The 20,070-nt window shown below is 41.5% G+C and overlaps 1 protein-coding gene across 2 annotated transcripts in view; it reads left to right on the top strand.

Moving 5' to 3' along the window:
- The window catches only part of LOC122542896 (adenosine deaminase domain-containing protein 1-like), an 89,416-nt gene that overhangs the window by 28,029 nt on the left and 41,317 nt on the right, over positions 1 to 20,070 (top strand). For both annotated transcript variants that reach the window (XM_043681026.1, XM_043681025.1), the window contains one exon: positions 15,680 to 15,754. In XM_043681026.1, the coding sequence (XP_043536961.1) occupies positions 15,680 to 15,754 (75 nt within the window). The remainder of the gene's footprint in view (positions 1 to 15,679; positions 15,755 to 20,070) is intronic.

Genomic DNA, 20,070 nt, shown 5'->3' with positions numbered 1-20,070 from the left:
GGAACAGTCAGCGAATACAGCTTAACACGTGGCTGCGAGGCTGGTGCAAGAGGGAGGACTTCAGATACCTAGACCACTGGGATGCCTTCTGGTGAAGGTGAGACCTGTACATGAAGGACGTGTTGCACCTGAACTGATGGGCACAAATGTCCTGGGTGGGAGATTTGCTTGTGTAGTTTGGGAGGGTTTAAACTAGATTGGCAAGGAGGTGGGAACCAGAGCTACATATCTGAGAGGGGGATAGTGATAGGATGTAGTGAATCTATTGGGAAAGTTTCTTGCATGATGAAACAAAGGGATCAGTTAAAGTTGAAGTCTGCTTTAATGCAAGGAGTTTCAGAAATAAGAGTGACGAGCTTAGAGCATGGATCAGTACTTGGGGCTATGATGTTGTAGCCATAACGGAGATGTGGGTTTCACAGGTTCAGGAATGGTTGCTAAATGTTCTAGGGTTTAGAACGTTTTTTTTAAAAAAAAACGGAGGGTGAAAAAAGAGGAGGGGGTGTAGCATTGTTAATCAGAGAGTGCATCACCGCTACAGAAACAAAGGTTGTTGAGGAAGGTTTGCCTACTGAGTTAGTATGGGTGGAAGTTAGGAACAACAAGAGAGTAGCCACCTCATTGGGGGTTTTCTACAGACCCCCAAATAGCAATAGAGAGATTGAAGAACTGATAAGCTGGATGATTTTGGAAAAATGCAGATGTAGAGGGTTGTTGTTATAGATTACTTCAACTTTCCCAATATCAACTGGAACCTCCTTAGTGCAGATGGTTTGGATGGAACCGTTTTTGTCAGGTGTGTTCAGGAGGGTTTCTTTACTCAGGACAGGTGTCAGATCTCACGGTGGGAGAACACTTTGGTGACAGTGACCACAACTGCCTCACATTTACCATAGCCTTGGAGAGGGAAAGGAGCAGTCACCAAGGGAAGATATTTAATTGGGAAAAAGGAAATTATGACGCTATCAGACAGGAGTTGGGAAGTACAAACTGGGAGCAATTGTTCCACAGAAAGGGCACAGTAGACATGTGAAGACTGTTTAAGGAGCAGTTGTTGCAAGTGATGCATGATTTTGCTCTTCTGAGACAAGTAAGAAGGGGTAAGATTAAGGAGCCTTAGATGATGAGGTCCGAGGAGCTTCTTGTCAAAAGGAAGAAGGCAGCTTATGTAAGGTGAGGAAACAAGGATCTAACACAGCTTTAGAGGATTACAGACTTGCTGGAAAGGAGCTTAGAAATGGACTGAGGAGAGCCAGGAGGGGGCATGAGAAAGGCTTGCCAGGAAGGATTATGGAGAACCCAAAGGCATTTTACTCATACATGAAGAATAAGAGAATGATCAGAGAGAAGGTAGGACCGGTCAGGGATAGCATTGGGAACTTGTGCGTGGAGTCTAAACAGATAGGGGGAGCTCTAAATGAGTTTTTTGCCTCCTTTCTCAATAAGGAAAGGGACCTTGTTGTGAATGAGAACTTTTAGGAGCTGAGATATAGGCTTGAACAGATCAAGATTGATGTTGATGTGCTAGAAATTTTGGTAAATGTTAAGCTTGGTAAGTTCCCAAGGGCCAGATCAGGTTTATCCTAGGTTGCTCCGGGAAGCAAAAAAAGAGGTTGCTAAGTTGCTGGCGAAAATCTTTGCTTCCTCACTCTCCATGAGTCGTACCGGAGGATTGGAAGGAGGCGAATGTTGTTCCTCTTTTCAAGAAAGGTAATAATGAAATCCCTGGCAATTACAGACTAGTCAGTCTTGCGTCTGTGGTAGCAAGGTTTTGGAAAAAATTCTGAGATAGGATTTATGACTATTTGGAAAAGCATAGCGTGATTAAAGGTAGTCAGCTTGGCTTTGTGAGGGGCAGGTCATGCCTAACTAATCTTATCGAGTTCTTTGAGGAGGTGACAAGACAGGTCGACGAAGGTTGAGCAGTGGATGTGGTGTATATGGACTTCAGCAAGGCATTTGATAAGGTTCCCCATGGTAGGCTCATTCATAAAGTCAGGAAGTATGGGATAGAGGGAGATTTGGCTATCTGGATTCAGAATTGGCTGACAGAAGGCAGGGAATGGTTGTAGATGGTTGGTGGTCAGTGTTGAATAGTGTCACACAGGGCTCTGTTCTTGGGCCTCTGCTCTTTTGTAGTTTTTATAAATGACTTGGATGAGGAGTGGGTTAGTACATTTGCAGACGACAGAAAGGCTGGAGTGCCGTCGTTAGTATCAAGGGTTATTGAAAGCTGCAGTGCGACATAGACAAGATGCAGAGCTGGGCTGAGAAATGGCAGATGGAGTTCAACCTGGATTAATGCGAAGTGATGCATTTTGGAAGGTCGAACTTGAATGCTGAATATAGGATTAATAACAGGATTCTTGGCAGTGTGGAGGAACAGAGGGATCTTGGTGTTCAAGTACATAGGTCCCTTAAAGTTGCCACCCAAGTGGATAAGGTTGTTAAGAAAGCATGTGGTGTTTTGGCTTTCGTTAACAGGGGGATCGAGTATAAGAGCTACAAGGTTTTGCTACAGCTCTACAAGTCCCTGGTGAGATCACACTTGGAATATTGTGTCCAGTTCTGGTCGCCTTACTATAGGAAAGATAGAGGCTTTGGAGAGGGTGCAAAGAAGGTTTACCAGGATGCTTCCTGGACTGGAGGGCTTGCCTTATGAAGAGAGGATGACTAAGCTTGGACTTTTCTCTCTGGAGAGAAGGAGGAAGAGAGGTGACCTGATCGAGGCATGGATAGAGTCAATAGGCAGAGACTTTCCCCAGGGCAGGATTGACTGGCACGAGGGGTCGTGGTTTTAAGATATTAGGAGAAGGTATAGAGGAGACGTCAGGGGTAGGTTCTTTACGCAGAGAGTTGTGAATGCATGGAATGCTTTTCCAGCGGTGATGGTGGAAGCAGAGTCACTAGGGACATTTAAGCGCCTGCTGGACATGCATGGGGACAGTAGTGAATTGAGGGGTTCATGGGTAAGGTTATTTTATTTCACATTAGGATTAATCCTCGGCACGACATTGTAGGTCGAAGGGCCTGTTCTGTGCTGTACTTTTCTATGTTCTATGTAAGTGTGTCGTACCATAAATTTCACTCGAATAGAGAGTAATAGCTCAACAGTGCAACCAACAGTTGCATAATGGTAATGTTGCTATTTAGACTGCCCTAACTTCAAGACATTTACTGTGGTAGTTTTTGATGGAAATATTTTTATCCTAAAACAGGTCAAATAATTTTTTGATTTGCAGTGTTCATGCTTAGTGGGCGACACGGTGGCACAGTGGTTAGCACTGCTGCCTAACAGCGCCAGAGACCCGGGTTCAATTCCTGACTCAGGCGACTGACTGTGTGGAGTTTGCACATTCTCCCCGTGTCTGCGTGGGTTTCCTCCGGGTGCTCCGGTTTCCTTCCACAGTCACAAAGATGTACGGGTTAGGTGAATTGGCCATGCTAAATTGCCCGTAGTGTTAGATTAAAAGGGGTAAATGTAGGGGTATGGGTGGGTTGCGCTTCGGCGGATCGGTGTGGACTTGTTGGGCCGAAGGGCCTGTTTCCACACTGTAATCTAATCTAATCTAATCTAATCTAATCTAATCTAATATTTGCTTCTGTAATTAACAAGAGAAATCCCAAACATTTTGAGTATATCAGTGGTAAAAGAAGGGCCATTTAGGAACTAAAAAGAGATTTGCACGTAGAGGGGAATGGTATGACTGAGGTCTTAAATGAATACTTCATGTTGAGCAGATGTTGCCCAGGCCATGGTGACCAGAAAGAGACTCTAGTCACCAGAATGGCTTAAAAGCTTGAGGAAGTGCTATTGAATAAGCTATCAGTACTTAAAGTTGATAAGCCACTAGAACTGTGTGAGATATATTGGAAGGAGTAAGAGAGGAAGTTACAGGTGTGCTGGCAATTATCTTTCAGTGTTGCCTGGATTTAAGGATGATGTTGGACCGCTGGAGAATTGAAGACATTCTGGTCATGTTGGCAAAAGCTTGTCCCTGCAATTACAGACCAGTCAGTTCAGCTTCAGTGGTGGGGAAAAGTCTTAATTATTTTGAATAAAATTAATAGTCCCATTTAAAAGAAAATGTCAGCATGGATTTGTTAAAGGAAAATAATGTCCAACTTGCTGGAATTCTCTGAAGAGGTAACAGAAGGCTTGATGAAGGCAGGGTTCTATAGACTTCCAAAAGACACTCAATAACTAATGAACTTGAAGTTGAAATTCATGAATGAAAGGAAAAATAGCAATGTGGATACCAAATTGACTGAAGGATAAGAAACTGGCGGTAATTGTTTGATTACTTTTCAAGCTGGGATGTTTGTCGTGGTGTTCGACAGGGTCGATATTGAGGCCCTTCCTTTTCCTGAATTGTATAAATAACATAATCTTGATGTGCAGTAAACAATTTCAAAGTTGTGAATGACAAAGTGTAAAGTTTCAAAAAGACATTGGGCTGATTCTTACCAGAAATTCACTAAGTGTTCATTTCATTGAGTTTTATGGAGTGTTTCTCTCCACAAGGCCTAGGGAATTTTTTGTATTATCATCCAAAGTCCACCTCCATAACAATATGGCACCCAGCTTGCCTGATGTCAGCTTGATTCTATGATTCACTGTAGGTAAAAAAAAGTTACCACTATAATGCCACCCCACGATTCCTTGTCCAAGCAGCATATTTAAGAGATTTATGTGCATCTGGTTAAGCGCTGGCAGTCCAAGGCTGCTCTGCACAATTTGCAATATTTGCTCTGGGCATGACAAATAAGGAAAAGTTGGCACCCCCTTTTTCCAGACATTTACCTGGAGGCCCTGGTGGATGAGGTTGTGCAGATAACAGCTGACCTCTTTGCCCAGGACTGGTGAAGGATGCCACGACACCAGGCCTTCCTTGCCTGGTCCAGGGTTTTCACTTGAGTTCAGTGTGGAGAAATGCCCAGCAGTGCCACAAGAAGATTACTGACTTCTTTGCTACAACTGGTAAGTGCCACCATTTCTTTATTACCTCACATTCACTTTGCTAATGCACCCACCTCCCCCCAACTTTTCCTTTCATTCTGTGAAGTACAACTTCAAGTTCATTGGTTATTGAGTGTCTTTTGGAATCCATTAACACACAGAACCCTGGCTTCATCAACGCCTCTCTTGCTCTTCAGAGAATTCCAGCATCATTTTCCCTTAACAAATCCATGCCGACTGTTCTGAATCAACTGACATTTTTAATGGGACTATTAATTTTATCCCAAATAATTAAGACTTTTCCTCACCACTACCACTCTCATTATTGCACACGATATGTTTTCCTCCATGTAACCTCTGCACCACCAACTCCTCATTCACTTCCCTCTTTTTCTTTCCTCTGCACCAGTACAAAACTTGTGTCAGTTGCTTTCATCTCACTCAATCCGTCAGTTTGTGGACAGTTGGCTCCTGTCAACAGTGCAACCAACAGTTGCATAATGGTAATGCGGCTATTTGGACACCCCAAACTCCAAGACATTTACTGTGGTAGTTTTTGATGGAAACATTTTTATCTTCAAAACAGGCCAAATATTTTTTTGATTTGCAGTGTTCATGCTAATAATGAAAAAGCCAAGAATGCTGGCTTTGTCCAACATTGGCTCCTCACACTAGATGATCCTGACGCTGACCACTTCAAGCGGCCAACTAACTATGCCATGGACTGATTATTGGATGACATCTTTAACTACTGCTGGGGCTCCATTCCTGTAGGCTGTCTCCCTTTACTCAACTGGGGACTTCTCTTTAGACTTTGAGACAAGGCCATTTAGTTGAAGCACTTAGTGTGTTTGCTGCATGATGTACATATGAGTTTAACATAGCCGTACAACAACATGTCCTTAACTGATCAGCGCTGACTAATGTGATGAGCTACCTGGCTTTATGTTTGCATTGAGAAGCAAGTTAAGATAGAAGTACTGTGAATCTAAGTGGGAAATGTGCAAAGTAGGGCTGCTATAAACCACTAAATAGGCACAAAGGAGTGAGCAAAGAAACCAAGGGCTCAGGGACTTCTGCAGTTTCCAACCCCTTATGGTACTTTGGCTCATGACCTTAGCAAATTTTTCCCATTGCGGCAGCTGTCCAAGTTTTCTTGCATTCGGCAGCACACAATGTTGAACCTAAGCGCTGCTTCTCATTAAAGTTGAGTAGAGGTGCTATCTGGAATTTGGCTGTGTAAGCCTTTTTGTGTAGTTTCCTTGCTCTCGTTCCCAGTTGTTCCTGATCATTCTCCTTTTGGCTAACTACCTCCTTTCCTTCTGCCAAATGTCAGGCTCCATCAGAATACCCGTGACTACAGAGAATATTTCAAGAGTCTTACAGCACCGTTCATGCAAGGAGCTCTTAAATATTTTTATTCAGGTCTTAATTACTTTTCAGATATGCACTGCAGTTATGCAGGAGCCAATCCATATTGCGAAGCAGAGCACTCTGGTACAGTAAGGACAAATTGCCTACCCTTTTGGATGTTTTGGATAAATTAGGTGGTACCAAGAATTTCTAAGCCTACAAAAGTACTTTCTAGATAGGTGTATGATAATTCAAAAAAAATTTGTACCACTGCAAACAAGAATGTACCTATGTCACTGTCTGGTTTGCCTCTTTGCTGTTCTGCAATTGATATTGTTTCTCAGCAGCAATAGCAAGAAAACACTAGCCTGTAAAATAAGCATATTGTGATCTCAGGAGAACAGGCATCTGGACATCTTGATATAAACTATTAGAATATGTACTGTCATTTGTCGAAATTATCTTGATCTAAACTGAGAATCTGTTGTTGTGAATGTTTGTTTATTTGGTGGGCTTTTGTAATGCATTCCTTGCATATTATCACACTCATTTTAAGTGATGATCAAAAGTTTTGTTATGGGGAAAACTCTGCATTGTCTACAGGAATGATGCCAGAACACTGGAGGATAGCAAATTGTGTCCCCTTGTTCAAGAAGGGGAGTAGAGACAACCCTGGTAATTATAGACCAGTGAGCCTTAGTTCAGTTGTGGGTAAACTGATGGAAAGGATTAGAAGAGAGAGGATTTATAATCATCTAGAAAGGAATAAGTTGATCACGGATAGCCAGCATGGTTTTGTGAAAGGTAGGTCGTGCCTCACAAACCTTATTGAGTTGTTTGAGAAGATGACCAATCAGGTGGATGCAGGTAAAGTGGTTGATGTGTATATGGTTTTCTGTAAAGCATTTGATGAGGTTTCCCACAGTAGGCTAATGAACAAAATACGGAGCATGGGATTGTGATTTAGCAGTTTGGATCAGAGGATGGCTAGCTGAAAAGAGGTGGTTGATGGGAAGTGTTATCCTGGAGTTCAGTTAGTGGTGTACCACAAGAATCTGATTTTGGTCCACTGCTGTTTGTTTGTCATTTTTATAAATGACCTAATATGAGGGTGTGAAAGGATGGTTAGTAAATTTGCTGATGACACTAAGGTTGATGGAGTTGTGGAAGTGTGGAAGGATGTTGCAGATTACAGAGGGACGTAGACAAGCTGCAGAGCTGGGCTGAGAGGTGGCAAATGGAGTTTAATGCGGAAAAATGTGTGGTGATTCACTTTGGAAGGAATGCAGAGTACTGGGCTAATGGTAAGATTCTTGATAGTGTGGATGAGCAGAGAGATCTTCGTGTTCATGCACATGATCCCTGAAAGTTCTCATCCAGGTTGATAGGGTTGTTAAAAAGGCATGCGGTGTGTTAGCTTTTATTGGTAGAGGGATTGGGTTTCAGAGCCATGAGGTCATGCTGCAGCTGTACAAAACTCTGATGCAGCTGCACTTGGAGTATTGCGTACAGTTCTGGTCACCACATTATAGGAAAGAAGTGGACACTTCACAGAAGGGCTCAGAGGAGATTTACTAGGATGTTGCCTGGTATGGAGGGAAGGCCTTAAGAGGAAAGGCTAAGGACTTGAGCGTGTTTTTGTTAGAGAGAAGAAGAGGTGACTTAATTGAGACATACAAAATAATTAGAGGGTTAAATAGGGTGGACAGTGAGAGCCTTTTTCCTAGGATGGTGATGGCTAGCACGAGGGGGCATAGCTTTAAATTGTGGGGTGATAGATATAGGACAGCTGTCAGAGATAGTTTCTTTCCTCAGAATAGTAGGGACATGGAATGCACTGTCTGCAACAGTAGTAAACTTGCCAACTTTAAGGGCATTTAAATTGGATAAACATATGGAGGAAAATGGAATAGTGTACGATACATGGGCTTCAGATTGGTTGCACAGGTCAGCACAACATCCAGGGCCGAAGGGCCTGTACTGCACTGTCATGTTCTCTTGTCAAAACATGGCAATTATACATTTTTGTCATCTCTGATAAAATTTACAAATTGATTTAATCTTAAACATGGTAACAGGGCTGGAAAAAAAATCTAATGATTTGCTCTTGCCAATTTGATTTTTAATTTAAGGGTCAGGTGGTTCTGTCTGAATAAAGTCAGTTTCACTTTTTTAGTTAATCATGGAAACAGGCCCTTCAACCAGACTTGAGCACATTGCCCAGTTTCACAATTAAAGTAGTCCCATTTGCCTGTGTTTGGTCCATATCCCTCCATACCTATCTCATCCAAACATTTCTTTATTGATAAAGATACTCCTCCTCCACTACCTCTGGCAGCCCATTCCAGGCAATCACCACCACCTTCTGTGGAAAGAATTGTCCCTCTGGACCCATTTGTATTGTTCCCCTCTTTCATATTAAACCTGTGCCCTCTAGTTTTAGACTCCCCTCCAGTGGGGAAAGGCTGTTGGCTATCAACCTTATCTGTGCTTGTCATTATTTTATAGATCTCTAAGGTCACCCCTCAGTCTCCAATGCTCCAATGGAAAAAATCCCTGCCTATCTAATCTCTCCTTATAACTCAAACCTTCCAGTCCAGACAGTAGTATCTGAATAAATCATTTCTGTACTAGTTTAATAATATCCTTTTATTCACAAGGGCATCCAGAACTGCACACAGTACTCCAAATGTGGCTTTATCAACATCTTATACAGTTGCAACAAGACATCCCAGCTCTTACATTTCATGCTCTTACCAGTGAAAGCAAGCAAGCCAAAAGCTGCCTTCACCTCTCTGTCCACCTGTGATTCCACTTTCAAGGAGCTAGGAACCTGTAACCCAGATCTATTTGTTTTATAACACTCCTCAGGGCCCTACCATTTACTGTGTAATCCTGCTCTGGTTTGACCTACCAAAATGCCACACCTCGCATTTATCTAAAATAAACTCCATCTGCCATTCCTCAGCCCACTGGCCCAGTTGATCAGATCTCGCTATATTCACACAACTCCCTCACTGTCCACTATTGCCACCACACTTGGTGTCATCCGCAAACTTACTAATCATACGTCCTGAATTCTCATCCAAATCATTTATATAAATTACAATTAACAGTGGACCCAGCACTGATCCCTATGGCACACTGCTGGTCACAGACCTCTAGTTTGAAAAACAACCCTGTACCAGCACCTTCTGTCTTCTACCTTCAAGCCAATTTTGTATCCAATTGGCTTGCTCTTCTGGTTCTGTGAGATTTAATGTTGCGCAACAATCCATCATGCAGTATATTATCAAAGGTATCTGCACCAATATGCATGATTTTAAAATTACACAAACTAATTTTAAAATCAGACTAATTTTAACAAAGATTTTGGAGAATGAGACAGCAAACGACTTGCATACATTAAATGAGATCTAAAACCCCACCTACAATAGAAATGGGTGTTCACATCCATGAAATATTGGCTGTATTTGAATGGGTACAGAATTTGTTGTGGTTTTGTTTTTTAGACTTCAGAATCCATACAAATAAAAAGGCAGTTTGTTTTACTGACTTAATAATTTCAGCCCTCATCCATGACAGTTAATAGGTCATCAGTATGACTATCCCACAGGTCATCTTGTTGCCTCTGGAACTCTGTTTTGAATCTCTGCTCTGGAACACTTTTTAAAATTATTTTTCATTATCATGGATATTGGCAAAGGCTTTAGTGTCTGCTGCCTTTTGAAGCAAGTTACTGTGCCATAGATTTCACTAATGCTATATGTGTATATAGTTAATTTCCTGTCAACAATGTTGTACCTGCTACCTGTCAATGACTCAGATGCATGGCTCGTTCTTTCAGCTCAGCTAATCTTATTGAAATGAAAGCAATTCAAACCGTTACAAGTTTATAATGTCTTTTTGTAGTAATACAGCTTCTCTCTTAGATTTTTTTTTTGTTGAGTTCAGCGCTTTCTTAGATAGCTAGAGATACTAGTTTGCAATTATTTTAAAATAATAATTACCATTGCATGGCTCCTCAGAACAATGCATAGTGCATACTCGATGACTAGCTGTAGAGGTGGCATGAGTGATCATGTGGAGTGGTGTGGATAGTATGGTGCACTGTGGGTGGCATGGGGGTGAGAGGTTTATGGAGACCTTAAAACAATGTTGGTATCTAGGCTGCTGTATTGGAGAACCAAGGCATGCCTTCTAACTGGCCAGCCTTGGCACTCACTCCTAGTGCACCCTCCTGGCTCTCAAAATTCACTAAAGCCCTTCCCCTATATGTAAAAATGAAAATTTCTTAAAGTAACAGGTGGATCAGGTGTGCATTTTGTAAGTCAAGGGAGTAGTCGGGTCAGGTTTTTACCAAATCCAGACAAATTTGGCCCAGTTTTTGTTTTAGCTCTTGAAGCATTGTTTTATTCATGCTTCCGATAAATCAGAATCCATCAGTCAATCCCCAATTACTTTTGTTTCGTTTCCAAAACTGCCATTTTTAAAAAGACTTTTTTTCCCTAACGTTCCCTGTCCCACTGTGGCTATTATCAGTGCTGTTCTAAGCTTTTCCTTGTTGTTCCTGTACTACAAATTAACTTTCCTAAAAGTAGTCTTCTCCCTGCATTCTCTCTCTTTCTCTCTCTCTCATTTAAAATAAACACTTGGGTCCACTGTGTTTTAATGTCATTCCCCTTTTAGGTATCCTCTTTAATTTCTGCAATGGAAAAGCTTTTGGAAGTAATAATTCAGGGGAAAATGAATGTAACTTGGGCAAATGCAAGCTCATTTAAGGAAAAGCAGCATGAACTTGAAGGAAAACCATGTTTAAAGAAATGTGGATGCTGGATGTCTGAAACAGTGTTGAAGAAATTTGGATCTTGTAGCACCTGTGGAGAGAAAACCTAGAGTTAATGTTTCAAATCCAGTGACTCTTCTTTGTTAGTTCTATGAAAGATCCATGGACTTGAAATGGTAACTGTTTTTCATTCTACAAATGCTGCCAGACCTGAGTTTCTCCAATGCTTTGTTTTTGTTTTAATTAACTTGCTTGAAATTTTGGTAAGGCAAAAACGTACATATAGTTAATGTGGTGTACATAAGCTTCCAAAATCTATTTTATTAGATGCTCCAGAACCAATTGAAAGATTTACAGTAAAGGAAATAGTAATAATGTTGACTTTAACTTTTGCCCATTATTTTATTTGAGTATTAGTTATAGTGAATTTAAATTCAGAATTTTATTTAAGTGTTAGAAATTACTGATTTCCAATAATTGACTAAGTGATCAGAAACAAAGTAATGGTGAATGGTTGTTTCAGTTTGGAGCATTGTTTAGTTGAATTCACCAGAGATGTAAGCCATGCTTTTTGATTATATATTGAAGACCTAGACTTTAATGCACAGGACACACCTTTTGAAAGTCATGTATGGCCCAAAACTTGGATTTGAACAGTGAGGAGAGAAGTGTTAAATGTTAAGAGTGGAAAGGGTGGACAAGTGGCATGTGAAATTTGATAGCAAAGCCTGGGAGGTACAATATAAAATAAAGGGTGCAATTTTAAAAGGGGGTGCACTGGGAACTTCAGGGTATCTGAACATGAAATTCTGAGGGACAGGATTAATCAACACTTGGAAATGCAGGAATTGATCCAAGATAGTCTACACTGAATTGTAGGAGGAAGATTCTGAAAGTGTACCTAAATATATTGAGTGGTGCATTTGACATAGTTTGCATGGACTTCAGTAAAGCCTGTGACAAGGTCCCACATGGAAGGCTAGTCCAAAAGATAATGGTCCATGGGATCCATGGCAAACTGGATTCAAAATTGGCTTGCAAATAGGCAAAGGGTGATTAGTAGAATGTTTGCATGACTGAAAGCCAGTGGCTAGTGGTATACCACAGGGATCAGTGCAGGGACCCTTGCTGTTTATATACATTAATGACATGGATTGGAATGTACAAATTATAATTAGGAAGTTTAGAGATGATATGAAAATAGGTGTTGATAATAAGGAGGATGGTCTCATGCTCCAGTCTGATATTTTCAGATGGTAAATTGGGCAGCCAAGTGGGTAGATAGAAATTCAATTTTGATAAATGTGAGGTGATACATTTTAGAAAATTTCATAAGGAAAGGACTTTCTACAAAGAATGGTAGATCCATAGGGAGTAGAGAAGAACAAAATGTCATAGAACCCTGAAGGCGTCCGCACAGCTAGACAATTTGGTGAAGAAGACATACAGAATGGTTGCCTTCATTAGTTGGAGCATAGAATATAGGAGTAGAGAAGTCTTGTTGCAACTTTATCAAGTATTGTTTGGGCCACAGATGGAGTACTGAATGCAGATTTGGTTGCCACACTATTGGAATGACATGATTACACTGGAGAGGTTGCAGAGGAGATTCATTAGGATGTTGCCTGGAATGGAGAGACTGGACATGTTCCTCTGGAGTAGAGAAGGCTGAAGGGGAAGATTTGGTTGAAGTATGCAAAATGAAGAGGCATAGATAGGGGTTGATCGTGAGCATCTTTCCCCCATGGTAGATGCCTCTAAACCTAGATGGCATAAGTTTAAAGTGAGGAGGAAGTGGTTTAGAGGGGATCGGAGTAAACTTTTATTTTCCCAGCCAGAGGATGGTAGAAATATAAAATATACTGCCTGAGGAGATAGGTATTGTTACAATGTTAAAGAAGCACTTAAAATGCCAGGGCAAATTAGATTATTGACGGAAAGTAGGTAAATGGGATTAGTATTATTTGTTGGTCTGGTGGGCCAAAAGGTCTGTTTATATACATGCTGTATGAATCTGGATAATTTTATGAATAGAAGAGCAAAGCAAGGAGGTTATGATAAATCTTTAAAACGCAGGTTGGTCCTCGACTGAAGTATTGTGTCCAGTTCTGGTCACAGACTTTGAAATAATGTGGAGGCATTATATATGGTGCAGAAAAAAATTCATGTGTGGCTCCAGGGTTAAGGAATTTCTGAGTTCCACTGATAGTTTGGAAAATCTGGAGTTGTTCTGTTTAGCAGCATTCAGAATCATGAGAGGATTGAACAGTAGAGTGGAATAAACTTTTCCCACTAGTGAAACGGTTTTCATGAGGGTGCTGATTTAAGTCACTGGTCATTTGGTCTTTTATCAGCTGCATATGAGAAAGAACACTTTGTAATGAATGATTAGGTTTTGAAGTACACTAGTTGAGATTGTGATAGAGGAAGGTTCAATTGTGGCTTTCCGAAGAGAACTGTACCTTTATTTCTGAAAAGGAGAATTTGCAGGTTGAAAGGTGAAAGGTAAAAGGTAGGGGAGTGATAACTGAGCTGGCACAGACACAACTGACCAAATAGCCCCTGTGCTATAGTAATCCAGTGGTTCAAAGCCCCATTTTTTTGAAATGCTGTAATCATACTCCTAAATTTGTTTCATCAATTTAAAAAAAAATTGAATTCCATGTTAATTCCATTGATCCCTGTCTATACCCTAAATGAATAGCAAATCCTGGGAATTCTCCATTGCATTTATTGGGACTCCGGTATGGCAGGGATTTTTAAGGAGTCACAGATTTCCTCTCAAACCAATAGTGTTGCAGTGGTAAAGAGATGTTTCTAGTTCTCTGCTGTAAGAGATTCACTGGGGAGTTCAATCTCCAGAGGTCGGCACGGTGGCCCAGTGGTTAGCAGTGATGCCTCGCAGCGCCAGGGACCTGGGTTCGATTCCAGCCTCTGGCGACTGTCTGCATGGAATTTGTACATTCTCCCCGTGACTGCTTGGGTTTCCTCCGGGTGCTCCAGTTTCATCCCACAGTCCAAAGATGGGCAGGTCAGATGAATTGGCCAAGCTAAATTGCCCATAGAGATAGATGCATGAGTAGGGGAATTGATCTGGGTGGGTTACTCTTTGGAGGGTTGGTGTGGACTTGTTGGGGCGGAAGGGCCTGTTTCTGCACGATAGGGAATCTAATCTAATCAGACCCTGGATTTTGCAAGCTAGGGACTAAATTGAAAGATTTCAAAGAAATTTGGCTGCCTGGAGTATTGTTTGAAGTTTGGAAGGCATACAGGTAGTTCTCCTATAATGCAACAGTTGTGTTCCAGTGAAACTTTGCTTAATAGAAACAATGGGGCCTGTAGGAAAAGTGGGGTTGGGGCAGATTGCAAAACAAATCACTCTTGATTGCTCAAAAATCACCCAAAAGTCTAATGTAAAGTATAGCACAACCTGAATGAAGGTTGAAATCATATTTATTAATGAAACAAAAGTAAATTTAACACGGTACATTTAAAACATGTAAGAAAGCTGCTCTGTCGGCAGCTGACAGCAGCGCATGCATGGAATGGCATGAAGACCGACGCTGACGTCATGCATGCGCAGAACAGCATGGAGACTTTGGCGTGGATGCCAGTGCAAGTGCAGAACGGCACAAAGACTGGCATCAACATCATGTATCCGCAGAACAGCACAGACATCAGCACATGCACAGAGATTTCAGCGCATGCACAGAACGATGCGCACAAACTGATCCCTGCTGAAATTGCACTATTGCAAACCAAGGTAAGGTTCTCTAATACCGTTCCCTAATCCTTCAGTGATGTTATAGCCAAATCATGCAGCTGAAACTCACGTTATCACAGAGTTGCCTGTGTTAGGCTATATCTGTGACCTCTTACCTTAATCCTGCCTCTAGAGAAACTTGTTGGGTTGTTACTACTTGAAAGAAAAAGACAAAGATCCCATTGTTTGTTTTTGAGATCTTGGTATATACAATTTAATTGCAGTGTTTCACTAAATTGGTTCAGTTTGTTGCTTTTCTTCCCTCACTTTGTTCCCTTTGGGGAATAATGAGAAAGGGCTAGAAGGATTAGCAGGTTGATAATCAATGTTTCAACAGTGCTAGGAACTCTCCTTTGTGATCAATAAATTCTAGAGTAGGACTTCATCCTGGAGCTTTGAAGCAAGGGCACTAGTTATTAAGCCACAAGATTCCTGTAAAAAGTGATTATATAAATGCGAGTTATTTTTGTTGATGGTAACTGAGCACAAAAGAAATGAGGAAGGATGTTTATCTTTGTCCTCACTTTGCACTCCTTTTAACTTTTAATGACCCACTTATGGTCCATGATCCTTCATCTTTCACCTTTTTATATTTTTGTTTGAATGCTGATCTCTGTATTACATGTTGATAATTCTAAAAGTTTCGTCGAGTGTTACAAGATGGTTTAAAAAAACTAATGCTATTATTATTCATCTTTGAATAATGAGCATTTCTGTAATTGTGCAGTGGCAAGTCCCTCTTGATCACTGTAAAATGCAACACAGCTCTTCCCCAATTCCCAAAATAACAGATTTGTTTGTCCTTTCCTAAATCCAGCAGCTCCTGCGCCAGATGATACAAAGCTGACTGCAGGTGCCAGAGTAATTGGGAGAAAACCATACGGTCTGAGTGGTAAGAACAGCTACAAACTCTGTTTTGCAAAGGAAAGCGGTCCAGTATGTAAAATGGATGAGTGAAATTACCTCTTGCCCAACTTTAATAACTCATAGTGGGCTAAAAAGGGCCATGAAATAGCTTTAGCAAGCAGAATTAAGGAGAATCCCAAAGCGTTTTATTTGTATATATGAAGATTGGTCCACTAAAAAATAAGGATGGAAGGCTATGTTGTACCCCTGTACAAGAAGGGTAGTAGGGATGTTCCAAGTAACTACAGACCAGTGAGCCTGATGTCCGTGGTCGGTGCTGGAGAAGGTACTGAGGGTTAAAATCTATTTATATTTGGAAATGAATGGGCTTATCAGTATAGGCAGCATGGTTTTGTGCGGGGGAGATCGTGCCTTACCAACTTAATAGAGTTCTTTGCGGAAGTGACCAAGTTGATAGATGAAGGAAGGGCTGTAGATGTCATATACATGGACTTTAGTAAGGCATTTGATAAGGTTTCCCGTGCCAAACTATTGGAGAAAGTGAAGTTACATGGTGTGCAGGGTGTTCTAGCTAGGTGGATAAAGAACTGGTTGAGCAACAGAAGAGAGTAGCAGTTGAAGGGAGTTTCTCGAAATGGAGAAAGATAACCAGTGGGGTTCCACAGGGATCAGTGCTGGGGCCACTATTGTTTGTGATATACATAAACGATCTGGAAGATCAGCAAGTTTGCAGATGGCATGAAGATTGGTGGAGTAGCAGAAAGCATAGGGGACTTTCAAAGAATACAGGACAATATGGATAGACTGGAGAGTTGAGCAGAGAAGTGGCAGATGGAGTTCAATCCAGGCAAATGTGAGGTAATGCATTTTGGATATCTAATTCTAGAGCAAATTATACAGTAAACAGAAAAGCCTTGGGAAATGTTAATGAGCAGAGAGATCTGGGAGTTCAGGTCCATTGTACCCTGAAGGTTGCTGCACAGGTGGATAGAGTGGTCAACAAGGCATATGGACAGGGTATTGAGCATAAGAGCTGGCAGGTAATGTTAAATTGTACAAGACATTTGTTTGGCTGCATTTAGAAGACTATGTACGCTTCTGGTCGCCACATTACCAAAGGAGAGGGTGCGGAGAAGGTTTACGCGAATGTTGCTTGGTATGGAAGGTGCTAGCTATGAAGAGAGGTTGAGTAGGTTAGGGTTGTTTCATTAGAAAAAAGGAGATTGAGGGGGGACCTGATTGAGGTCTACAAAAGTATGAAGGGTATAGACAGGTAGATAGAGATAAGCTTTTTTTCCCAGGAGGAAGGATTCAATAAGGAGAGGTCACACTTTCAAGATGAAAAGTGAAAAGTTTAAGGGGGGATACACGCAGCAAGTAATTTACACAGAGAATGGTAGGTTGCTGGAACATGTTGCCAGCAGAGGTAGTAGAGGCAGGCACAGTAAATTCCTGTAAGATGCGTCTAGACCGATGCATGAGTAGGTGGGGAGCAGAAGGATACAGATGTGTAGGAATTGGGCAACAGATTTAGACAGTGAATTTGGATTGGCTCAGGCTTGGAGGGCCGAAGGGCCTGTTCCTGGGCTTTTTGTTTTCTGTTCTTTCTCCTTCTAGGTGATACAGGTCATGTGTTTGGAAAGTAGTGTTGAAGCAACCTTAGTACATCTTGTGGATGCTACACACTGCTACTACTGTCCCTCAGAGGTGGAGCGAATGAATGTTGAAAGTGGTAGATGGTGTGCCAGTCAACCGGGTTACCTTGTTCTGGATGGTCTTGAGCTTTGTGTTATAGGAACTGTGCTCATCCAAGCAAGTGGTGCTAAATGTTGTGCAATTATCAGTGGACATTCCCACATTAATATGACAGATACTGGACCAAAATCAATTGGATAGGCAATTAGGCAGGTTAGAAATGGTATTGCTAGTGTTTGCTTCTTAGGTCCCTTCTAAACCTTTCTCCCCTCACCTTTGAAACTATGCCTTCTAGTTATGAATTACCTTGTCCTAGGGAAGAGACCTTGGGTATTCATCTCATGATTTTATAAACCTCCATAATGTGACCCCCTCAAACTCCTACACTAGGGAAAAAAGTCCCAGCCAATTCATATAACCCTAACCATGTAGTCCCAATAACACCCTTCTAAATCTTTTCTGCACCCTTTCCAATGCATTAATATCCATCCTATATTAGGGTGACCAGAACTGTGTGCTATACTTCAAAAGTGGCCTCAACAATGTCCTATATGGCTGCAACATGATGTCCCAACTTCTATATTCAGTGCTCTAACCAGTGAAGGCAAGCATGCCAAACACCTTCACCACCCTGTCTACCTGTGATGCTGCTTTCAAGGAACTATGTAACTGAACCCCTAAGTTTTTGTTTCACAGCATACCCCAGGGCCCTATCATTAACTGTGTAAGTCCTGCCCTGATTTGTCTTACCAAAATGCAATACCTCGCCCTTCTCTGAAATTAAACTCCATCTGCCACTTCTCGGCCCATTGACCCAGCTGATCAAGATTCCATTGTAATCTTAGATAACCTTCATTGTCCACTATAATTGTCTGAAAAATGACGAACCATGCTTCCTATCTTTTCATCCAAATCATTTATATGAATGACAAACAGCAGTAGACCCAGCCCCAATCCCTGTGGGAACACCAGTGACTACAGGGTTCAGTCCAAAAAACACCCTCAATCACTGATCTTAGTATCACTGTCAAGTCATTTTTGTAGCCAGTTGGATCCCATGTGATCTAACTTTACCAACCAGACTATAATGCAGAACCGAGTTCAAGACCTTGCTAGTGTCTGTGTCGACAACATCTACTGCTCTGCCCTCACTATCTTTTTGGTTGTCCTCAAAAAGCTCAATCAGGTTTGTTAGGCATGATTTCCCACTGTCAAAACTATGTTGACTATCCGTATAAGTCCTTACCTTCCTGAGTGCATGTACATCCTGACTCTCCGAATCCCCTCCACCTTGCCCACCACTGACATCAGACTCACTAGTCTTTGGTACTTAGGCTTTTCCTTGCAGACATTCTTAAATAAACATAACATTAGCCACCTTCCAGTCTTCTTGCACCTCACTCATGGCTGTAGATGATACAAATATCTCTGCTAGTGGCCCTGCAATTTCTTTCTTAGTTTCCCACATTGTCCTGCGATACATTTGATCAGGTCCTGGGGATTTGCCTAACTTTTTGTTTTTTTTTAAGACTTCTGGCACCTCCTGTTTAGTATGGACTGTTTTCAAGACATTACAGTTTAGTTCCTCAGTTCTTCAACTTCCATGCCTTTCTCCACAGTCAAAACCAATGCAAAACGAGTTTAGTATCTTGCCCATCTCCAGTCATTTGACACAGTCTCATTGATCATTAAGGGGGCCTATTCTCTCCCTAGTTGTTCTTTTGTCCTTAATGCACTTGTAAAATCTCTTTGGATTCTCCTTAATTGTATCTGCCAAGGCTATTTTATAATTCCCTTTTAGCCCTTCTGATTTCCCTCCTAAATATTCCCCTACTTCCACTAAAATCCTCAAGGAATTCACTTGACACCGGCTGTCTACTTGATATTTGCCTCCTTTTTCTTGACCAGGGCATCAATATCTGTAGTCAGCCAGTGTTCCCTACTCCTATCAGCTTTGCCCTTAAATCTAACATGTTGTTGTCTCTGAACTCTCGTTATCTCAGTTTTGAAAGCCTCCCAATTAACATTCATCCCTTTACCTGCAAACAGCCTAAGCCAATCAACTGAGTAATGCCATCAAAATGGCTTTGTTCCAATTTAGAACTTTAACTGTTATATAAGACCTATCCTTTTCCATAATTTTTAAATTAATAGCATTGATTACTGGTCCAAAAGTGCTCCTGACTAAGACGCCATTCACTGCCTTATTTCCTAAAGGAGGGTTAATTTTGCTCCTTCTCTAGGAGCAAACATCAACATATTGATTAAAGAAAATTTCTCCTCATCCAAGCCCTTAAACATTATGGCAGTCCCAGTCTGTTTGGAAAGTTAAAATTCCCTTCTATTATAACCCTATTACTCTTCCATTTTGTTTTAGATTACTTTGTGTGGAAACCAGCCCTTCGGCCCAACAAGTCCATACTGACCCTCCGAAGATCAACCCACCCAGACCCATTCCCCGACATTTACCCCTTCACCTAACACTACGGGGAATTTAGCATGGCCAATTCACCTGACCTGCACTCACCTGACCTGCACATCTTTGGACTGTGGGAGGAAACCGGAGCACCCGGAGGAAACCCACTCAGGTGCTGGGAGATGTGCAAACTCTACACAGACAGTTGCCCGAGGTGGGAATTGAACCCA

Source organism: Chiloscyllium plagiosum, chromosome 41 (assembly GCF_004010195.1).
Source record: "Chiloscyllium plagiosum isolate BGI_BamShark_2017 chromosome 41, ASM401019v2, whole genome shotgun sequence".
Classification (NCBI taxonomy): domain Eukaryota; kingdom Metazoa; phylum Chordata; class Chondrichthyes; order Orectolobiformes; family Hemiscylliidae; genus Chiloscyllium; species Chiloscyllium plagiosum.
Note: the sequence above shows the minus strand (reverse complement) of the source record. Positions and strands in the feature narration are given on the sequence as shown.